The sequence below is a fragment of the Panulirus ornatus genome, chromosome 57 (assembly GCF_036320965.1).
Source record: "Panulirus ornatus isolate Po-2019 chromosome 57, ASM3632096v1, whole genome shotgun sequence".
In the NCBI taxonomy this organism is placed as follows: domain Eukaryota; kingdom Metazoa; phylum Arthropoda; class Malacostraca; order Decapoda; family Palinuridae; genus Panulirus; species Panulirus ornatus.
Window position 1 is genome coordinate 16,269,395 of NC_092280.1, and position 17,123 is coordinate 16,286,517.

Here is a 17,123-nt window from a genome sequence, read left to right on the forward strand (position 1 = left end):
CGTTTTCCTTTTTTCTTCTTATATTCTGTGGCTTTGTGTCAACATGGGATCTGAGGGCTGCACTCCTTAACTACAATGAATATTAAGAATGAAGATATCTCTTATATTTTTTTTATGAGAAGGATCATCATGTGCAGTTCAGATTTCAAAAATGTTCAAAGTCGACCCAGCGTAATTTGTGTGTGTGTGTGTGTGTGTGGTGCCACGGGAAGCAGGATGGTTCGCTACGTCGCAACCTTAGTCATGCCTGGGCATCTTTAACCACGTGACCATACCATGTGTTCCCTCTGCCACGTGCACATGTCGCGTGTCTATTTTACCCCCCCTCGCCACGTGATGTTGTTCCCCCCCCCCCCCCCCCCCCGCACCACCTGGTGTCCCTCATTGTTCAGTCTGGCTTTCCTTAACTGGTGATTTAAGTGGTTCGAGCGAGCTAGCATGTTTGTCATCCTACTGAACTGTGTGACGCTGGGCATGTACCAGCCCTGCGTTGACGAGACCTGTGACACCAACCGCTGCAAGATCCTCCAGGTCAGTCCACCTCCTACCTGCACGAACCCCTCTCACAGGTCAGTACAGGTCCTACCTGCACGAACCTCTCTCACAGGTCAGTACAGGTCCTACCTGCACGAACCTCTCTCACAGGTCACTCCAGGTCAGTCCAGCTCCTGCCTGCACGAACCCCTCTCACAGGTCAGTACAGGTCCTACCTGCTCGAACCCCTCTCACAGGTCAGTACAGGTCCTACCTGCACGAACCTCTCTCACAGGTCAGTACAGGTCCTACCTGCACGAACCTCTCTCACAGGTCACTCCAGGTCAGTCCAGCTCCTGCCTGCACGAACCCCTCTCACAGGTCAGTACAGGTCCTACCTGCTCGAACCCCTCTCACAGGTCAGTACAGGTCCTACCTGCACGAACCTCTCTCACAGGTCACTCCAGGTCAGTACAGGTCCTACCTGCATGAACCCCTCTCACAGGTCACTTCAGGTCTTGCCTGCTCCCTCCTTGAACCCCTCACAGGTCACTCCAGGTCAGTACAGGTCCTCCCTGCACGAACCCCTCTCACAGGTCAGTACAGGTCTTGCCTGCTGCCTGCTTCAACCCCTGTCACAGGTCATACCAGGTCAGTACAGGTCTTACCTGCTCCCTACTCGAACCCCTCTCACAGGTCAGGACAGGTCCTACCTGCTCCCTGCACGAACCCCTCTCACAGGTCACTCCAGGTCTTGCTTGCTCCCTGCTTCAACCCCTCACAGGTCACTCCAGGTCAGTCCGGGTCCTACCTACACGAACCCCTCTCACAGGTCACTCCAGGTCAGTACAGGTCGTACCTGCTCCCTAATCTAACCCCTCTCAGGTCTCTCCAGGTCTATCGTGCTGCCTGCTCCTCCCCTCTCCCTTCGGGTCATCACAGGTCAGTACATGTCTCAAGCTGCCGTATTATGCTTCCCTATCACAGGTCACTACAGGTCCTTGCCTCCTGCGCTTCCCCTAACACAGGTCACTTCTGGTAATTAGGGATCCCTAGCTGCTTGCTCACCCCACACACCCCCCCCCTTCCCTCCAAACAGGTCATTCGGGGTCACGACAGGTCAGTAGATGATCTTTGCTACCAGCCGCTGCTGCCCATTCGTAGGTCATACCAGATGATCCCAGGTCAATAGATTTCTTCGCTTTCCCGCTATTCCTCCCCTGCCACGGGTCAGTCGAGGTTCTGCTGCTCCATCCCTCTCACAGGTCACACCGGGTCATCACAGGTCAGTAGAGATCCCATGCTGCCTGTTGTTCCCCTCTCACAGGTCGCTTGGTGTCTTCCCCTCCCCACGACAGGTCACCCCGCGTCATCACCAGGTCAGTATAAGGATAACGTGAGGTCACTGTTGGTATCCCAGTAGGTCAGGTCAACACTATGCATGTGGGTAACGATGTTGCACAACTCGCCATCACCAGGATGTTGGGGTTTTGTATGGTCACCAGGATGTTGGGGTTTTGTATGGTCACCAGGATGTTGGGGTTTTATATGGTCACCAGGATGTTGGGGTTTTCTATGGTCACTAGGATGTTGGGGTTTTATATGGTCACCAGGATGTTGGGGTTTTGTATGGTCACCAGGATGTTGGGGTTTTGTATGGTCACCAGGATGTTGGGGTTTTATATGGTCACCAGGATGTTGGGGTTTTCTATGGTCACTAGGATGTTGGGGTTTTATATGGTCACCAGGATGTTGGGGTTTTGTATGGTCACCAGGATGTTGGGGTTTTGTATGGTCACCAGGATGTTGGGGTTTTGTATGGTCACTAGGATGTTGGGGTTTTCTATGGTCACTAGGATGTTGGGGTTTTGTATGGTCACCAGGATGTTGGGGTTTTCTATGGTCACTAGGATGTTGGGGTTTTCTATGGTCACTAGGATGTTGGGGTTTTCTATGGTCACCAGGATGTTGGGGTTTTGTATGGTCACCAGGATGTTGGGGTTTTCTATGGTCACTAGGATGTTGGGGTTTTCTATGGTCACTAGGATGTTGGGGTTTTGTATGGTTGCCATCACCAGGATGTTGGGGTCTTGTGTGGTCACCATCACCAGGATGTTGGGGTTTTGTGTGGTCACCATCACCAGGATGTTGGGGTCTTGTGTGGTCACCATCACCAGGATGTTGGGGTCTTGTGTGGTCACCATCACCAGGATGTTGGGGTCTTGTGTGGTCACCATCACCAGGATGTTGGGGTTTTGTATGGTCACCAGGATGTTGGGGTTTTGTATGGTCACCAGGATGTTGGGGTTTTGTATGGTCACCAGGATGTTGGGGTTTTGTATGGTCACCAGGATGTTGGGGTTTTGTATGGTCACCAGGATGTTGGGGTTTTGTATGGTCACCAGGATGTTGGGGTTTTGTATGGTCACCAGGATGTTGGGGTTTTGTATGGTCACCAGGATGTTGGGGTTTTATATGGTCACCAGGATGTTGGGGTTTTGTATGGTCACCAGGATGTTGGGGTTTTATATGGTCACCAGGATGTTGGGGTTTTCTATGGTCACTAGGATGTTGGGGTTTTATATGGTCACCAGGATGTTGGGGTTTTGTATGGTCACCAGGATGTTGGGGTTTTGTATGGTCACCAGGATGTTGGGGTTTTGTATGGTCACTAGGATGTTGGGGTTTTCTATGGTCACTAGGATGTTGGGGTTTTGTATGGTCACCAGGATGTTGGGGTTTTGTATGGTCACCAGGATGTTGGGGTTTTGTATGGTCACCAGGATGTTGGGGTTTTATATGGTCACTAGGATGTTGGGGTTTTGTATGGTCACCAGGATGTTGGGGTTTTGTATGGTCACCAGGATGTTGGGGTTTTGTATGGTCACTAGGATGTTGGGGTTTTCTATGGTCACTAGGATGTTGGGGTTTTCTATGGTCACTAGGATGTTGGGGTTTTCTATGGTCACTAGGATGTTGGGGTTTTGTATGGTTGCCATCACCAGGATGTTGGGGTCTTGTGTGGTCACCATCACCAGGATGTTGGGGTTTTGTGTGGTCACCATCACCAGGATGTTGGGGTCTTGTGTGGTCACCATCACCAGGATGTTGGGGTCTTGTGTGGTCACCATCACCAGGATGTTGGGGTCTTGTGTGGTCACCATCACCAGGATGTTGGGGTCTTGTGTGGTCACCATCACCAGGATGTTGGGGTCTTGTGTGGTCACCATCACCAGGATGTTGGGGTCTTGTGTGGTCACCATCACCAGGATGTTGGGGTCTTGTGTGGTCACCATCACCAGGATGTTGGGGTATTGTGTGGTCACCATCACCAGGATGTTGGGGTATTGCGTGGTCACCATCACCATGACGTTGGAGTCTTGTATGGTCACCATCACCAGGATGTTGGGGTCTTGTGTGGTCGCCATCACCAGGATGTTGGGGTCTCGTATGGTCGTGCTAGTTTACTTCTTAGGCATTAAGGCAGCTGGGTCATATTAGATGACCCTGAAAGGATAGTTAAGTTCTATTCAAAAGTAAACTTGCTGTTGAAATGTTCATTCATAATTTTGACAATATTTCTTATATGTATTTGACGTATGAATGTGATATTCATATTAGACCTTTAAAATGATTTAAAGTACTCTTAAGGTAGCCATTACGCCCTTTAGGACAGATTAAGTATGATGGTACCTGAAAATGGCCACAACGATTGTATATCTGGTTTAGCTTGTGTATGGAGAGTCATTTCATTAGATTTTCCAGCTGAAACATCTGAAAGCTCGCACCTGGTGTTACACAGAACTCAGGCTATGTCACATATTAACCCCCTGGTCGTACTTGCAGATGTTCGATGACGCCATCTTCGCCTTCTTTGCGGTGGAGATGGTGATCAAGATGGTGGCTATGGGCTGGTCTGGCAAGGGTTCCTACATGGCCGACTCCTGGAATAGATTAGACCTCTTCATTGTCTTTGCTGGGTAAGTCTATCTCTCTCTCTCTCTCACCTTTGTGCTTGTGTGTGTGTGTATATATATATATATATATATATATATATATATATATATATATATATATATATATATATATATATTATTTATTTTGCTTTGTCGCTGTCTATCGCGTTAGCGAGGTAGCGCAAGGAAACAGACGAAAGAATGGCCCAACCCACCCACATGCACATGTATATACATACACGTCCACCCTCTCAAATATACATACCTATAAATCTCAACGTATACACTTACATACACACACAGACATATACATATATACACATGTACATAATTCATGGTCTGCCTTTATTAATTCCCATCGACACCTCGCCACACATGAAATAACAGCCCCCTCCCCCCTCATGTGTGGGAAGTAGCGCTAGGAAAGGACAACAAAGGCCACATTCGTTCACACTCAGTCTCTAGCTGTCATGTAATAATGCACCGAAACCACAGCTCCCTTTCCAAATCTAGGTCCGACAGAACTTTCCATGGTTTACCCCAGACGCTTCACATGCCTTGGTTCAATCCATTGGCAGCACGTTGACCCCGGTATACCACATCGTTCCAATTCACTCTGTTCCTTGCACGCCTTTCACCCTCCTGCATGTTCAGGCCCCGATCACTCAAAATCTTTTTCACTCCATCTTTCCACCTCCAATTTGGTCTCCCACTTTTCCTCGTTTCCTCCACCTCTGACACATATACCCTCTTGGTCAATCTTTCCTCACTCATTCTCTCCATGTGACCAAACCATTTCAAAACACCCTCTTCTGCTTTCTCAACCACACTCTTTTTATTGCCACACATCTCCCTTACCCTATTATTACTTACTAGATCAAACCACCTCACACCACATATTGTCCTCAAACATCTCATTTCCAGCACATCCACCCTCCTCCGCACAACTCTATCCATAGCCCACGCCTCGCAACCATATAACATTGTTGGAACCAATATTCCTTCAAACATACCCATTTTTGCTTTCCGAGATGATGTTCTTGACTTCCTCACATTCTTCAACCCTCCCAGAATTTTCACCCCCTCCCCCGCCTTATGATTCACTTCTGCTTCCATGGTTCCATCCGCTGCCAAATCCACTCCCAGATATCTAAAACACTTCACTTCCTCCAGTTTTTCTCCATTCAGACTTACCTCCCAATTGACTTGACCCTCAACCGTAATGTACCCTAGTGTACATTTACTCTCAGCTTTCTTCTTTCACACACTTTACCAAACTCAGTCACCACCTTCTGCAGTTTCTCACATGAATCAGCCACCAGTGCTGTATGATCAGCGAACAACAACTGACTCACGTCCCAAGCTCTCTTATCCTCAAAAGACTGCATACTTGCACCTCTTTCCAAATCTCTTGCATTCACTTCCCAAACAACCCCATCCATAAACAAATTAAACAACCGTGGAGACATCACACACCCCTGCCGCAAACCTACATTCACTGAGAACCAATCACTTTCCCCTCTTCCTACACGTACACATGCCTTACGTCCTCGATAAAAACTTTTCACTGCTTCTAACAAATTCCCTCCCACACCATATATTCTTGACACATTCCACAGAGCATCTCTATCAACTCCATCAGATGCCTTCTCCAGATCCATAAATGCTATATACAAATCCATTTGCTAAGTATTTCTAACATACATTCTTCAAAGCAAACACCTGATCCACGCTTCCTCTACCACTTCTGAAACCACACTGCTCTTCCCCAATCTGATGCTCTGTACATGCCTTCACCCTCTCAAGCAATACCCTCCCATATAGTTTCCCAGGAATACCCAACAAACTTATACCTCTGTAATTTGAGCACTCACTCTTATCCCCTTTGACTTTGTGCAATGGCACTATGCAAGCATTCCTCCTATCCTCAGGCACCTCGCCATGAATCATACATATCTTGAATAACCTTACCAACCAGTCAACAATACAGTCACCCCCTTTTTAATAAATTCCACTGCAATACCATCCAAACCCGCCACCTTGCTGGCTTTCATTTTCTGCAAAGCTTTCACTGCCTCTTCTCTGTTTACCAAATCATTTTCCCTAACCCACACTTTGCACACCACCCCTACCAAAACACCCTATATCTGCCACTCTATCATCAAACACATTCAACAAACCTTCAAAATACTCACTCCATCATCTCACATCACCACTACTTGTTATCACCTCCCCATTAGCCCCCTTCACTGAAGTTCCCATTTGTTCCCTTGTCTTACGCACTTTATTTACCTCCTTCCAAAATATCTTTTTATTCTCCCTAAAATTTAATGATACTCTCTCACCCAACTCTCATTTGCCCTCTTTTTCACCTCTTGCACATTTCTCTTGACCTCCAGCTTCTTACTTTTATACATCTCCCAGTCATTTGCATTATTTCCCTGCAAAAATCGTCCAAATGCCTCTCTCTTTTCTCTCACTAATAATATTACTTCTTCATCCCTCCACTCGCTACCCTTTCTAATCTGCCCACCTCCTATGCTTTTCATGCCACAAGCATCTTTTGCGCAAGCAACACTGCTTCCCTAAATACATCCCATTCCTCCCCCACTCCTCTTACGTCCTTTGTTCTCACCTTTTTCCATTCTGTACTCAGTCTCTCCTGGTACTTCCTCACACAAGTCTCCTTCCTAAGCTCACTTACTCTCACCACTCTCTTCACCCCAACATTCTCTTCTTTTCTGAAAGCCTCTACAAATCTTGACCTTCATCTCCACAAGATAATGATCAGACATTCCATCCAGTTGCACCTCTCAACACATTAACATCCAGAAGTCTCTTTCACACGCCTATCAATTAACACGTAATCCAATAACACTCTCTGACCATCTCTCCTACTTACATACGTATAACTATATATATATCTTTTTTTAAACCAGGTATTCCCAATCACCAGTCCTTTTTCAGCACATAAATCTCCAAGCTCTTCACTATTTCCATTTACAACACTGAGCACCCCATATACACTAATTATTCCCTCAACTGCCACCATTGAATTCAAATCACCCATCACTATAACCCTGTCTCGTGCATCCAAACTACTAACACACTCACTCAGCTGTTCCCAAAACGCTTGCCTCTCATGATCTTTCTTATGCCCAGGTGCATAGGCACCAGTAATCACCCATCTCTCTCCATCCACTTTCAGTATTACCCATATCAATCTAGAGTTTACTTTCTTACACTCTATCACATACTCCCACCAATCCTGTTTCAGGAGTGGTACTACTCCTTCCCTTGCTCTTGTCAACAACCCCTAACTTGAATCCCAAAACATTCCCAGACCACTCTTCTCCTTTACCCCAGAGCTTCGTTTCACTAGGAGCCAAAACATCCAGGTTCCTTTCCGCAAACATAGTACCTATCTCTCCTTTTTTTCTCATCTTGGTTACATCCACATACATTTAGACACTCCAATCTGAGCCTTCGAAGAGGATGAGCTCTCTCCTCGCGACAACTCCTCCCGTTTCCCCTTTTAGAAAGTTAATATACAAGGAGGGAGGGGTTTCTAGCCCCCCACTCCCGTTCCCTTTAGTCGCCTTCTAGGACACGTGGGGAATGCGTAGGAAGTTTTCTTTCTCTACTATCCCTAGGGATATATATATATATATATATATATATATATATATATATATATATATATATTTTTTTTTTTTTTTTTCATACTATTCGCCATTTCCCGCATTAGCGAGGTAGCGTTAAGAACAGAGGACTGGGCCTTTGAGGGAATATCCTCATATGGCCCCCTTCTCTGTTCCTTCTTTTGGAAAATTTAAAAAAAAATGAGAGGGGAGGATTTCCAGCCCCCCGCTCCCTATATATATATATATATATATATATATATATATATATATATATATATATATATATATACGACACGCAGGGAATACGTGGGAAGTATTCTTTCTCCCCTATCTCCGTGTCGTAGAAGGCGACTAAAAGGGGAGGGAGTGAGGGGCTGGAAATCCTCCCCTCTTTTTTTTTTTTGCAAAAGAAGGAACAGAGAAGGGGGCCAGGTGAGGATGTTCCCGCAGAGGCCCAGTCCTCTGTTCTTAACTCTACCTTGCTAACGCGGGAAATGGCGAATAGTTTGAAAGAAAAGAAAAGAAATATTATCCATAGCCCACGCCTCGCAACCATACAACATTGTTGGAACCACTATTCCTTCAAACATACCCATTTTTGCTTTCCGAGATAATGTTCTCGACTTCCACACATTCTTCAAGGCTCCCAGAATTTTCGCCCCCTCCCCCACCCTATGATCCACATCCGCTTCCATGGTTCCATCCGCTGCCAGATCCACTCCCAGATATCTAAAACACTTTACTTCCTCCAGTTTTTCTCCATTCAAACTTACCTCCCAATTGACTTGACCCTCAACCCTACTGTACCTAATAACTTTGCTCTTATTCACATTTACTCTTAACTTTCTTCTTTCACACACTTTACCAAACTCAGTCACCAGCTTCTGCAGTTTCTCACATGAATCCGCCACCAGCGCTGTATCATCAGCAAACAACAACTGACTCACTTCCCAAGCTCTCTCATCCACAACAGACTTCATACTTAACCCTCTTTCCAAAACTCTTGCATTCACCTTCCTAACAGCCCCATCCATAAACAAATTAAACAACCATGGAGACATCACACACCCCTGCCGCAAACCTACATTCACTGAGAACCAATCACTTTAGTCTCTTCCTACACGTACACATGCCTTACATCCTCGATAAAAACTTTTCACTGCTTCTAACAACTTGCCTCCCACACCATATATTCTTAATACCTTCCACAGAGCATCTCTATCAACTCTATCATATGCCTTCTCCAGATCCATAAATGCTACACACAAATCCATTTGCTTTTCTAAGTATTTCTCACATACAATCTTCAAAGCAAACACCTGATCCACACATCCTCTACCACTTCTGAAACCACACTGCTCTTCCCCAATCTGATGCTCTGTACATGCCTTCACCCTCTCAATCAATACCCTCCCATATAATTTACCAGGAATACTCAACAAACTTATACCTCTGTAATTTGAGCACTCACTCTTATCCCCTTTGCCTTTGTACAATGGCACTATGCACGCATTCCGCCAATTCTCAGGCACCTCACCATGAGTCATACATACATTAAATAACCTTACCAACCAGTCAATAATACAGTCACCCCCTTTTTTAATAAATTCCACTACAATACCATCCAAACCTGCTGGAAATAAAAAGAGCGTGGTTGAGAGAGCAGAAGAGGGTGTTTTGAAATGGTTTGGGCACATGGAGAGAATGAGTGAGGAAAGATTGACCAAGAGGATATATGTGTCGGAGGTGGAGGGAACGAGGAGAAGTGGGAGACCAAATTGGAGGTGGAAAGATGGAGTGAAAAAGATTTTGTGTGATCGGGGCCTGAACATGCAAGAGGGTGAAAGGAGGGCAAGGAATAGAGTGAATTGGATCGATGTGGTATACTAGGGTTGATGTGCTGTCAATGGATTGAATCAGGGCATGTGAAGTGTCTGGGGTAAACCATGGAAAGCTGTGTAGGTATGTATATTTGCGTGTGTGGACGTATGTATATACATGTGTATGGGGGTGGGTTGGGCCATTTCTTTCGTCTGTTTCCTTGCGCTACCTCGCAAACGTGGGAGACAGCGACAAAGCAAAAAGAAAAAAAAAAAAAAATATATATATATATATATATATATATATATATATATATATATATATATATATATATATATATATATATATATATATATCTTTTCTTTCATACTGTTCGCCATCACTCCGCATTAGCGAGGTTGCATTAAGAACAGAGGACTGGACCTTTCAGGGAATATCCTCACCTGTCCCCTTTCTCTGTCCCTTCTTTTGGAAAATTAAAGAGAAAAAACGAGAGGAGGATTTCCAGCCCCCCGCTCCCTTCCCTTTTAGTCGCCTTCTACGACACGCAGGGAATACGTGGGAAGTATTCTTTCTCCCCTATCCCCAGGGATTTATATGTATTTATATATATTTATTTTGCTTTGTCGCTGTCTCCTGCGTTTGCGAGGTAGCATATATATCTATATATATATATATATATATATATATATATATATATATATATATATATATATATATATATTATCCTTGGGGATAGGGGAGAAAGAATACCTCCCACGTATTCCCTGCGTGTCGTAGAAGGCGACTCAAAGGGAAGGGAGCGGGGGGCTGGAAATCCTCCCCTCTCTTTTTTTTTTTTTTTTTTTTTTTTTTTTAATTTTCCAAAAGATGGAACAGAGAAGGGAGCCAGGTGAGGATATTCCCTCAAAGGCCCATTCCTCTGTTCTTAACGCTACCTCGCTATCGCGGGAAATGGCGAATAGTATAAAAAAATATATATATATATATGTGTGTGTGTGTCTGTGTTAGTAGTTTTGATGCACGAGATCGGGTTATAGTGATGGGTGATTTGAATGCAAAGGTGAGTAATGTGGCAGTTGAGGGAATACGTGGTATACATGGGGTGTTCAGTGCTATTAATGGAAATGAAGAGCTTGTAGATTTGTGTGCTGAAAAAGGACTGGTGATTGGGAATACCTGGTGTAAAAAGAGAGATGTACATAAGTATATGTATGTATGTAGGAGAGATGGCCAGAGAGCGTTATTGGATTACGTGTTAATTGATAGGCGCGCGAAAGAGAGACTTATGGATGTTAATGTACTGAGAGGTGCAACTGGAGGGATGTCTGATCATTATCTTTTTGAGGCGAAGGTAAAGATTTGTAGAGGTTTTCAGAAAAGAAGAGAGAATGTTGGGGTGAAGAGAGTGGTGAAAGTAAGTGAGCTTGGGAAGGAGACTTGTGTTGTGTGAGGAAGTACCAGGAGAGACTGAATACAGAATGGAAAAAGGTGAGAACAAAGGATGTAAGGGTGTGGTGGAGGAATGGGATGTATTTAGGGAAGCAGTAATGGCTTGCGGAAAAGATGCTTGTGGCGTGAGAAGCGTGGGAGGTGGGCAGATTAGAAAGGGTGGTGGGATGAAGAACTAAGATTGTTAGTGAAATAGAAGAGAGATGCATTTGGACGATTTTTGCAGGGAAATAATGCAAATGAATGGGAGATGTATAAAAGAAAGAGGCAGGAGGTCAAGAGAAAGGTGCAAGAGGTGAAAAAGAGGGCAAATGAGAGTTAGGGTGAGAGAGTATCATTAAATTTTAGTGAGAATGAAATAATGTTTTGGAAGGAGGTAAATAAAGTGAGTAAGACAAGGGAACAAATGGGAACTTCAGTGAAGGGGGCAAATGGGGAGGTGATAACAAGTAGTAGTGATGTGAGAAGGAGATGGAGTGAGTATTTTGAAGGTTTGTTGAATGTGTTTGATGATAGAGTGGCAGATATAGGATGTTTTGGTCGAGGTGGTGCGCGAAGTGAGAGGGTTAGGGAAAATGATTTGGTAAACAGAGAAGAGGTGTTAAAAGCTTTGCGGAAGATGAAAGCCGGCAGGGCAGCGGGTTTTGATGGTATTGCAGTGGAATTTATAAAAAAAAAAAAAAGGGGGTGACTGTATTGTTGACTGGTTGGTAAGGTTATTTAATGTATGTATGACTCATGGTGAATTGCGTGAGGATTGGCGGAATGCTTGCATAGTGCCATTGTACAAAGGCAAAGGAGATAAGAGTGAGTGCTCAAATTACAGAGGTATAAGTTTGTTGAGTATTCCTGGTAAATTATATGGAAGTGTACTGATTGAGAGGGTGAAGGCATGTACAGAGCATCAGATTGGGGAAGAGCAGTGTGGTTTCAGAAGTGGTAGAGGATATGTGAATCAGGTGTTTGCTTTGAAGAATGTATGTGAGAGATACTTAGAAAAACAAATGGATTTGTATGAAGCATTTATGGATCTGGAGAAGGCATATGATAGTTGATAGAGATGCTCTGTGGAAGGTATTAAGAATATATGGCGTGGGCGGCAAGTTGTTAGAAGCAGTGAAAAGTTATCGAGGATGTAAGGCATGTGTACGTGTAGGAAGAAAGTGATTGGTTCTCAGTGAATGTAGGTTTGCGGCAGGGGTGTGTGATGTCTCCATGGTTGTTTAATTTGTTTATGGATGGTGTTGTTAGGGAGGTGAATGCAAGAGTTTTGGAAAGAGGGGCAAGTATGCAGTCTGTTGTGGATGAGAGAGTTTGGAAGCGAGTCAGTTCTTGTTTGCTGATGATACAGCGCTGGTTGCTAATTCATGTGAGAAAATTACAGAAGGTGGTGACTGAGTTTGGTAAAGTGTGTGAAAGAAGAAAGTTGAGAGTAAATGTGAATAAGAGCAAGGTTAATAGGTACCATAGGGTTGAGGGTGAAGTCATTTGGGAGGTAAGTTTGAATGGAGAAAAACTGGAGGAAGCGAAGTGTTTTAGATGTCTGGGATTGGATTTGGCAGCGGATTGAGCCATGGAAGCGGAAGTGAATCATAGGGTGGGGGAGGGGCGAAAATTCTGGGAGCCTTGAAGAATGTGTGGAAGTCGAGAACATTATCTCTGAAAGCAAAAATGGGTATGTTTGAAGGAATAGTGGTTCCAACACTGTTGTATGATTGCGAGATGTGGGCTATGGATAGAGTTGTGCGGAGGAGGGTGGATGTGCTGGAAATGAGATGTTTGAGGACAATATGTGGTGTGAGGTGGTTTTTACGAGTAAGTAATAATAGGGTAAGAGAGATGTGTGGTGATAAAACGAGTGTGGTTGAGATAGCAGAAGAGGGTGTTTTGAAATGGTTTGGTCACATGGAGAGTATGAGTGAGGAAAGATTGACCAAGATGATATACGTGTCAGAGGTGGAGGGAACGAGGAGAAGTGGAAGACCAAATTGGAGGTGGAAAGCTGGAGTGAAAAAGATTTTGAGTGTTCCGGGCCTGAACATGCAGGAGGATGAAAGGCGTGCAAGGAATAGAGTGAATTGGAACGATGTGGTATACCGGGGTCGATGTGCTGTCAATGGATTGAACCAGGGCATGTGAAGCGTCTGGGGTAAACCATGGAAAGTTCTGTGGGGCCTGGATGTGGAAAGTGAGCTGTGGTTTCGGTGCATTATTACATGACAGCTAGAGACTAAGTGTGAACGAATGTGGCCTTTGTTGTCTTTTCCTAGCGCTACCTTGCTCACATGAAGGGGGAGGGGGTTGTTATTCCATGTGTGGTGAGGTGGCGATGGGAATGAATAAAGGCAGACAGTATGAATTATGTACATGTGTATATATGTATATGTCTGTGTGTATATATATGTATACATTGAGTTGTATAGGTATGTATATTTGCGTGTGTGGACGTGTATGTTTATACATGTGTATGTGGGTGGGTTGGGCCATTCTTTCGTCTTTTTCCTTGCGCTACCTCGCTAATGCGGGAGACAGCGACAAAGCAAAAAAATGATGATATATATATATATATATATATATATATATATATATATATATATATATATATATATATATATATATATAAATATATGAGAAGATAGATCATGAGTGGCAAGTGTTTTGGGAGCAGCTGAATGAGTGTGTTAGTAGTTTTGATGCACGAGACCTGGTTTTAGTGATGGGTGATTTGAATGCATAATGAGCAATGTATCAGTTGAGGGAGTAATTGGTGTACATGGAGTGTTCAGTGTTGTAAATGGAAATGGTGAAGAGCTTGTAGATTTATGTGCTAAAAAAGGACTGGTGATTGGGAATACCTGGTTTAAAAAGATATATATATATATATATATATATATATATATATATATATATATATATATATATATATATATATATATATATATATATATTTATATATTTCTTTTCTTTTCTTTCGTACTATTCGCCATTTCCCGTGTTAGCGAGGTAGCGTTAAGAACAGAGGACTGGGCCTTTTAATGGAATATCCTCACATGGCCCCCTTCTCTGTTCCTTCTTTTGGAAAATTGAAAAAAAACGAGAGGGGAGGATTTCCAGCCACCCGCTCCCTCCCCTTTTAGTTGCCTTCTACGACACGCAGGGAATACGTGGGAAGTATTCTTTCTCCCCTATCCCCAGGGATAATATATATATATAGCTTGGGAAGGAGACCTGTGTGGGGAAGTACCAGGAGAGACTGTGTACAGAATGGAAAAAGGTGAGAACAATGGAAGTAAGGGGAGTGGGGGAGGAATGGGATGTATTTAGGGAATCAGTGATGGATTGCGCAAAAGATGCTTGTGGCATGAGAAGAGTGGGAGGTGGGCTGTTTAGAAAGGGTAGTGAGTGGTGGGATGAAGAAGTAAGAGTATTAGTGAAAGAGAAGAGAGAGGCATTTGGACGATTTTTGCAGGGAAAAAATGCAATTGAGTGGGAGAAGTATAAAAGAAAGAGACAGGAGGTCAAGAGAAAGGTGCAAGAGGTGAAAAAAAGGGCAAATGAGAGTTGGGGTGAAAGACTATCAGTAAATTTTAGGGAGAATAAAAAGATGTTCTGGAAGGAGGTAAATAGGGTGCGTAAGACAAGGGAGCAAATGGGAACTTCAGTGAAGGGCGTAAATGGGGAGGTGATAACAAGTAGCGGTGATGTGAGAAGGAGATGGAATGAGTATTTTGAAGGTTTGTTGAATGTGTCTGATGACAGAGTGGCAGATATAGGGTGTTTTGGTCGAGGTGGTGTGCAAAGTGAGAGGGTTAGGGAAAATGATTTGGTAAACAGAGAAGAGGTAGTAAAAGCTTTGAGGAAGATGAAAGCCGGCAAGGCAGCAGGTTTGGATGGTATTGCAGTGGAATTTATTAAGAAAGGGGGTGACTGTATTGTTGACTGGTTGGTAAGGTTATTTAATGTATGTATGACTCATGGTGAGGTGCCTGAGGATTGGCGGAATGCGTGCATAGTGCCATTGTACAAAGGCAAAGGGGATAAGAGTGAGTGCTCAAATTACAGAGGTATAAGTTTGTTGAGTATTCCTGGTAAATTATATGGGAGGGTATTGATTGAGAGGGTGAAGGCATGTACAGAGCATCAGATTGGGGAAGAGCAGTGTGGTTTCAGAAGTGGTAGAGGATGTGTGGATCAGGTGTTTGCTTTGAAGAATGTATGTGAGAAATACTTAGAAAAGCAAATGGATTTGTATGTAGCATTTATGGATCTGGAGAAGGCATATGATAGAGTTGATAGAGATGCTCTGTGGAAGGTATTAAGAATATATGGTGTGGGAGGCAAGTTGTTAGAAGCAGTGAAAAGTTTTTATCGAGGATGTAAGACATGTGTACGTGTAGGAAGAGAGGAAAGTGATTGGTTCTCAGTGAATGTAGGTTTGCGGCAGGGGTGTGTGATGTCTCCATGGTTGTTTAATTTGTTTATGGATGGGGTTGTAAGGGAGGTAAATGCAAGAGTCCTGGAAAGAGGGGCAAGTATGAAGTCTGTTGGGGATGAGAGAGCTTGGGAAGTGAGTCAGTTGTTATTCGCTGATGATACAGCGCTGGTGGCTGATTCATGTGAGAAACTGCAGAAGCTGGTGACTGAGTTTGGTAAAGTGTGTGGAAGAAGAAAGTTGAGAGTAAATGTGAATAAGAGCAAGGTTATTAGGTACAGTAGGGGTGAGGGTCAAGTCAATTGGGAGGTGAGTTTGAATGGAGAAAAACTGGAGGAAGTGAAGTGTTTTAGATATCTGGGAGTGGATCTGGCATCGGATGGAACCATGGAAGCGGAAGTGGATCATAGGGTGGGGGAGGGGGCGAAAATTTTGGGAGCCTTGAAAAATGTGTGGAAGTCGAGAACATTATCTCGGAAAGCAAAAATGGGTATGTTTGAGGGAATAGTGGTTCCAACAATGTTGTATGGTTGCGAGGCGTGGGCTATGGATAGAGATGTGCGCAGGAGGATGGATGTGCTGGAAATGAGATGTTTGAGGACAATGTGTGGTGTGAGGTGGTTTGATCGAGTAAGTAACGTAAGGGTAAGAGAGATGTGTGGAAATAAAAAGAGCGTGGTTGAGAGAGCAGAAGAGGGTGTTTTGAAATGGTTTGGGCACATGGAGAGAATGAGTGAGGAGAGATTGACCAAGAGGATATATGTGTCGGAGGTGGAGGGAACGAGGAGAAGAGGGAGACCAAATTGGAGGTGGAAAGATGGAATGAAAAAGATTTTGTGTGATCGGGGCCTGAACATGCAGGAGGGTGAAAGGAGGGCAAGAAATAGAGTGAATTGGAGTCATGTGGTATACAGGGGTTGACGTGCTGTCAGTGGATTGAAGCAAGGCATGTGAAGCGTCTGGGGTAAACCATGGAAAGCTGTGTAGGTATGTATATTTGCGTGTGTGGACGTGTGTATGTACATGTGTATGGGGGGGGGGGTTGGGCCATATCTTTCGTCTGTTTCCTTGCGCTACCTCGCAAGCGCGGGAGACAGCGACAAAGTATAAAAAATATATATATATATATATATATATATATATATATATATATATATATATATATATATATATGAGAGTTGGGGTGAGAGTATCATTAAATTTTAGGGAGAATAAAAAGATGTTCTGGAAGGAGGTAAATAAAGTGCGTAAGACAAGGGAGCAAATGGGAACTTCAGTGAAGGGCGCAAATGGGGAGGTGATAACAAGTAGTGTTGATGTGAGAAGGAGATGGAGTGAGTATTT

General features: G+C 44.0%; 1 protein-coding gene across 1 annotated transcript in view; it reads left to right on the forward strand.

Annotated features, from left to right (window-relative positions):
* The first annotated feature begins 425 nt into the window (after window positions 1-425).
* LOC139766186 (voltage-dependent T-type calcium channel subunit alpha-1G-like) overlaps window positions 426-17,123 on the forward strand; it is a 1,124,919-nt gene continuing 1,108,221 nt past the window's right edge. The window contains exons 1-2 of the mRNA XM_071694457.1: window positions 426-531; window positions 4,321-4,454. Coding sequence (XP_071550558.1) covers window positions 439-531; window positions 4,321-4,454 — 227 coding nt within the window. The 5' untranslated portion in view covers window positions 426-438. The remainder of the gene's footprint in view (window positions 532-4,320; window positions 4,455-17,123) is intronic.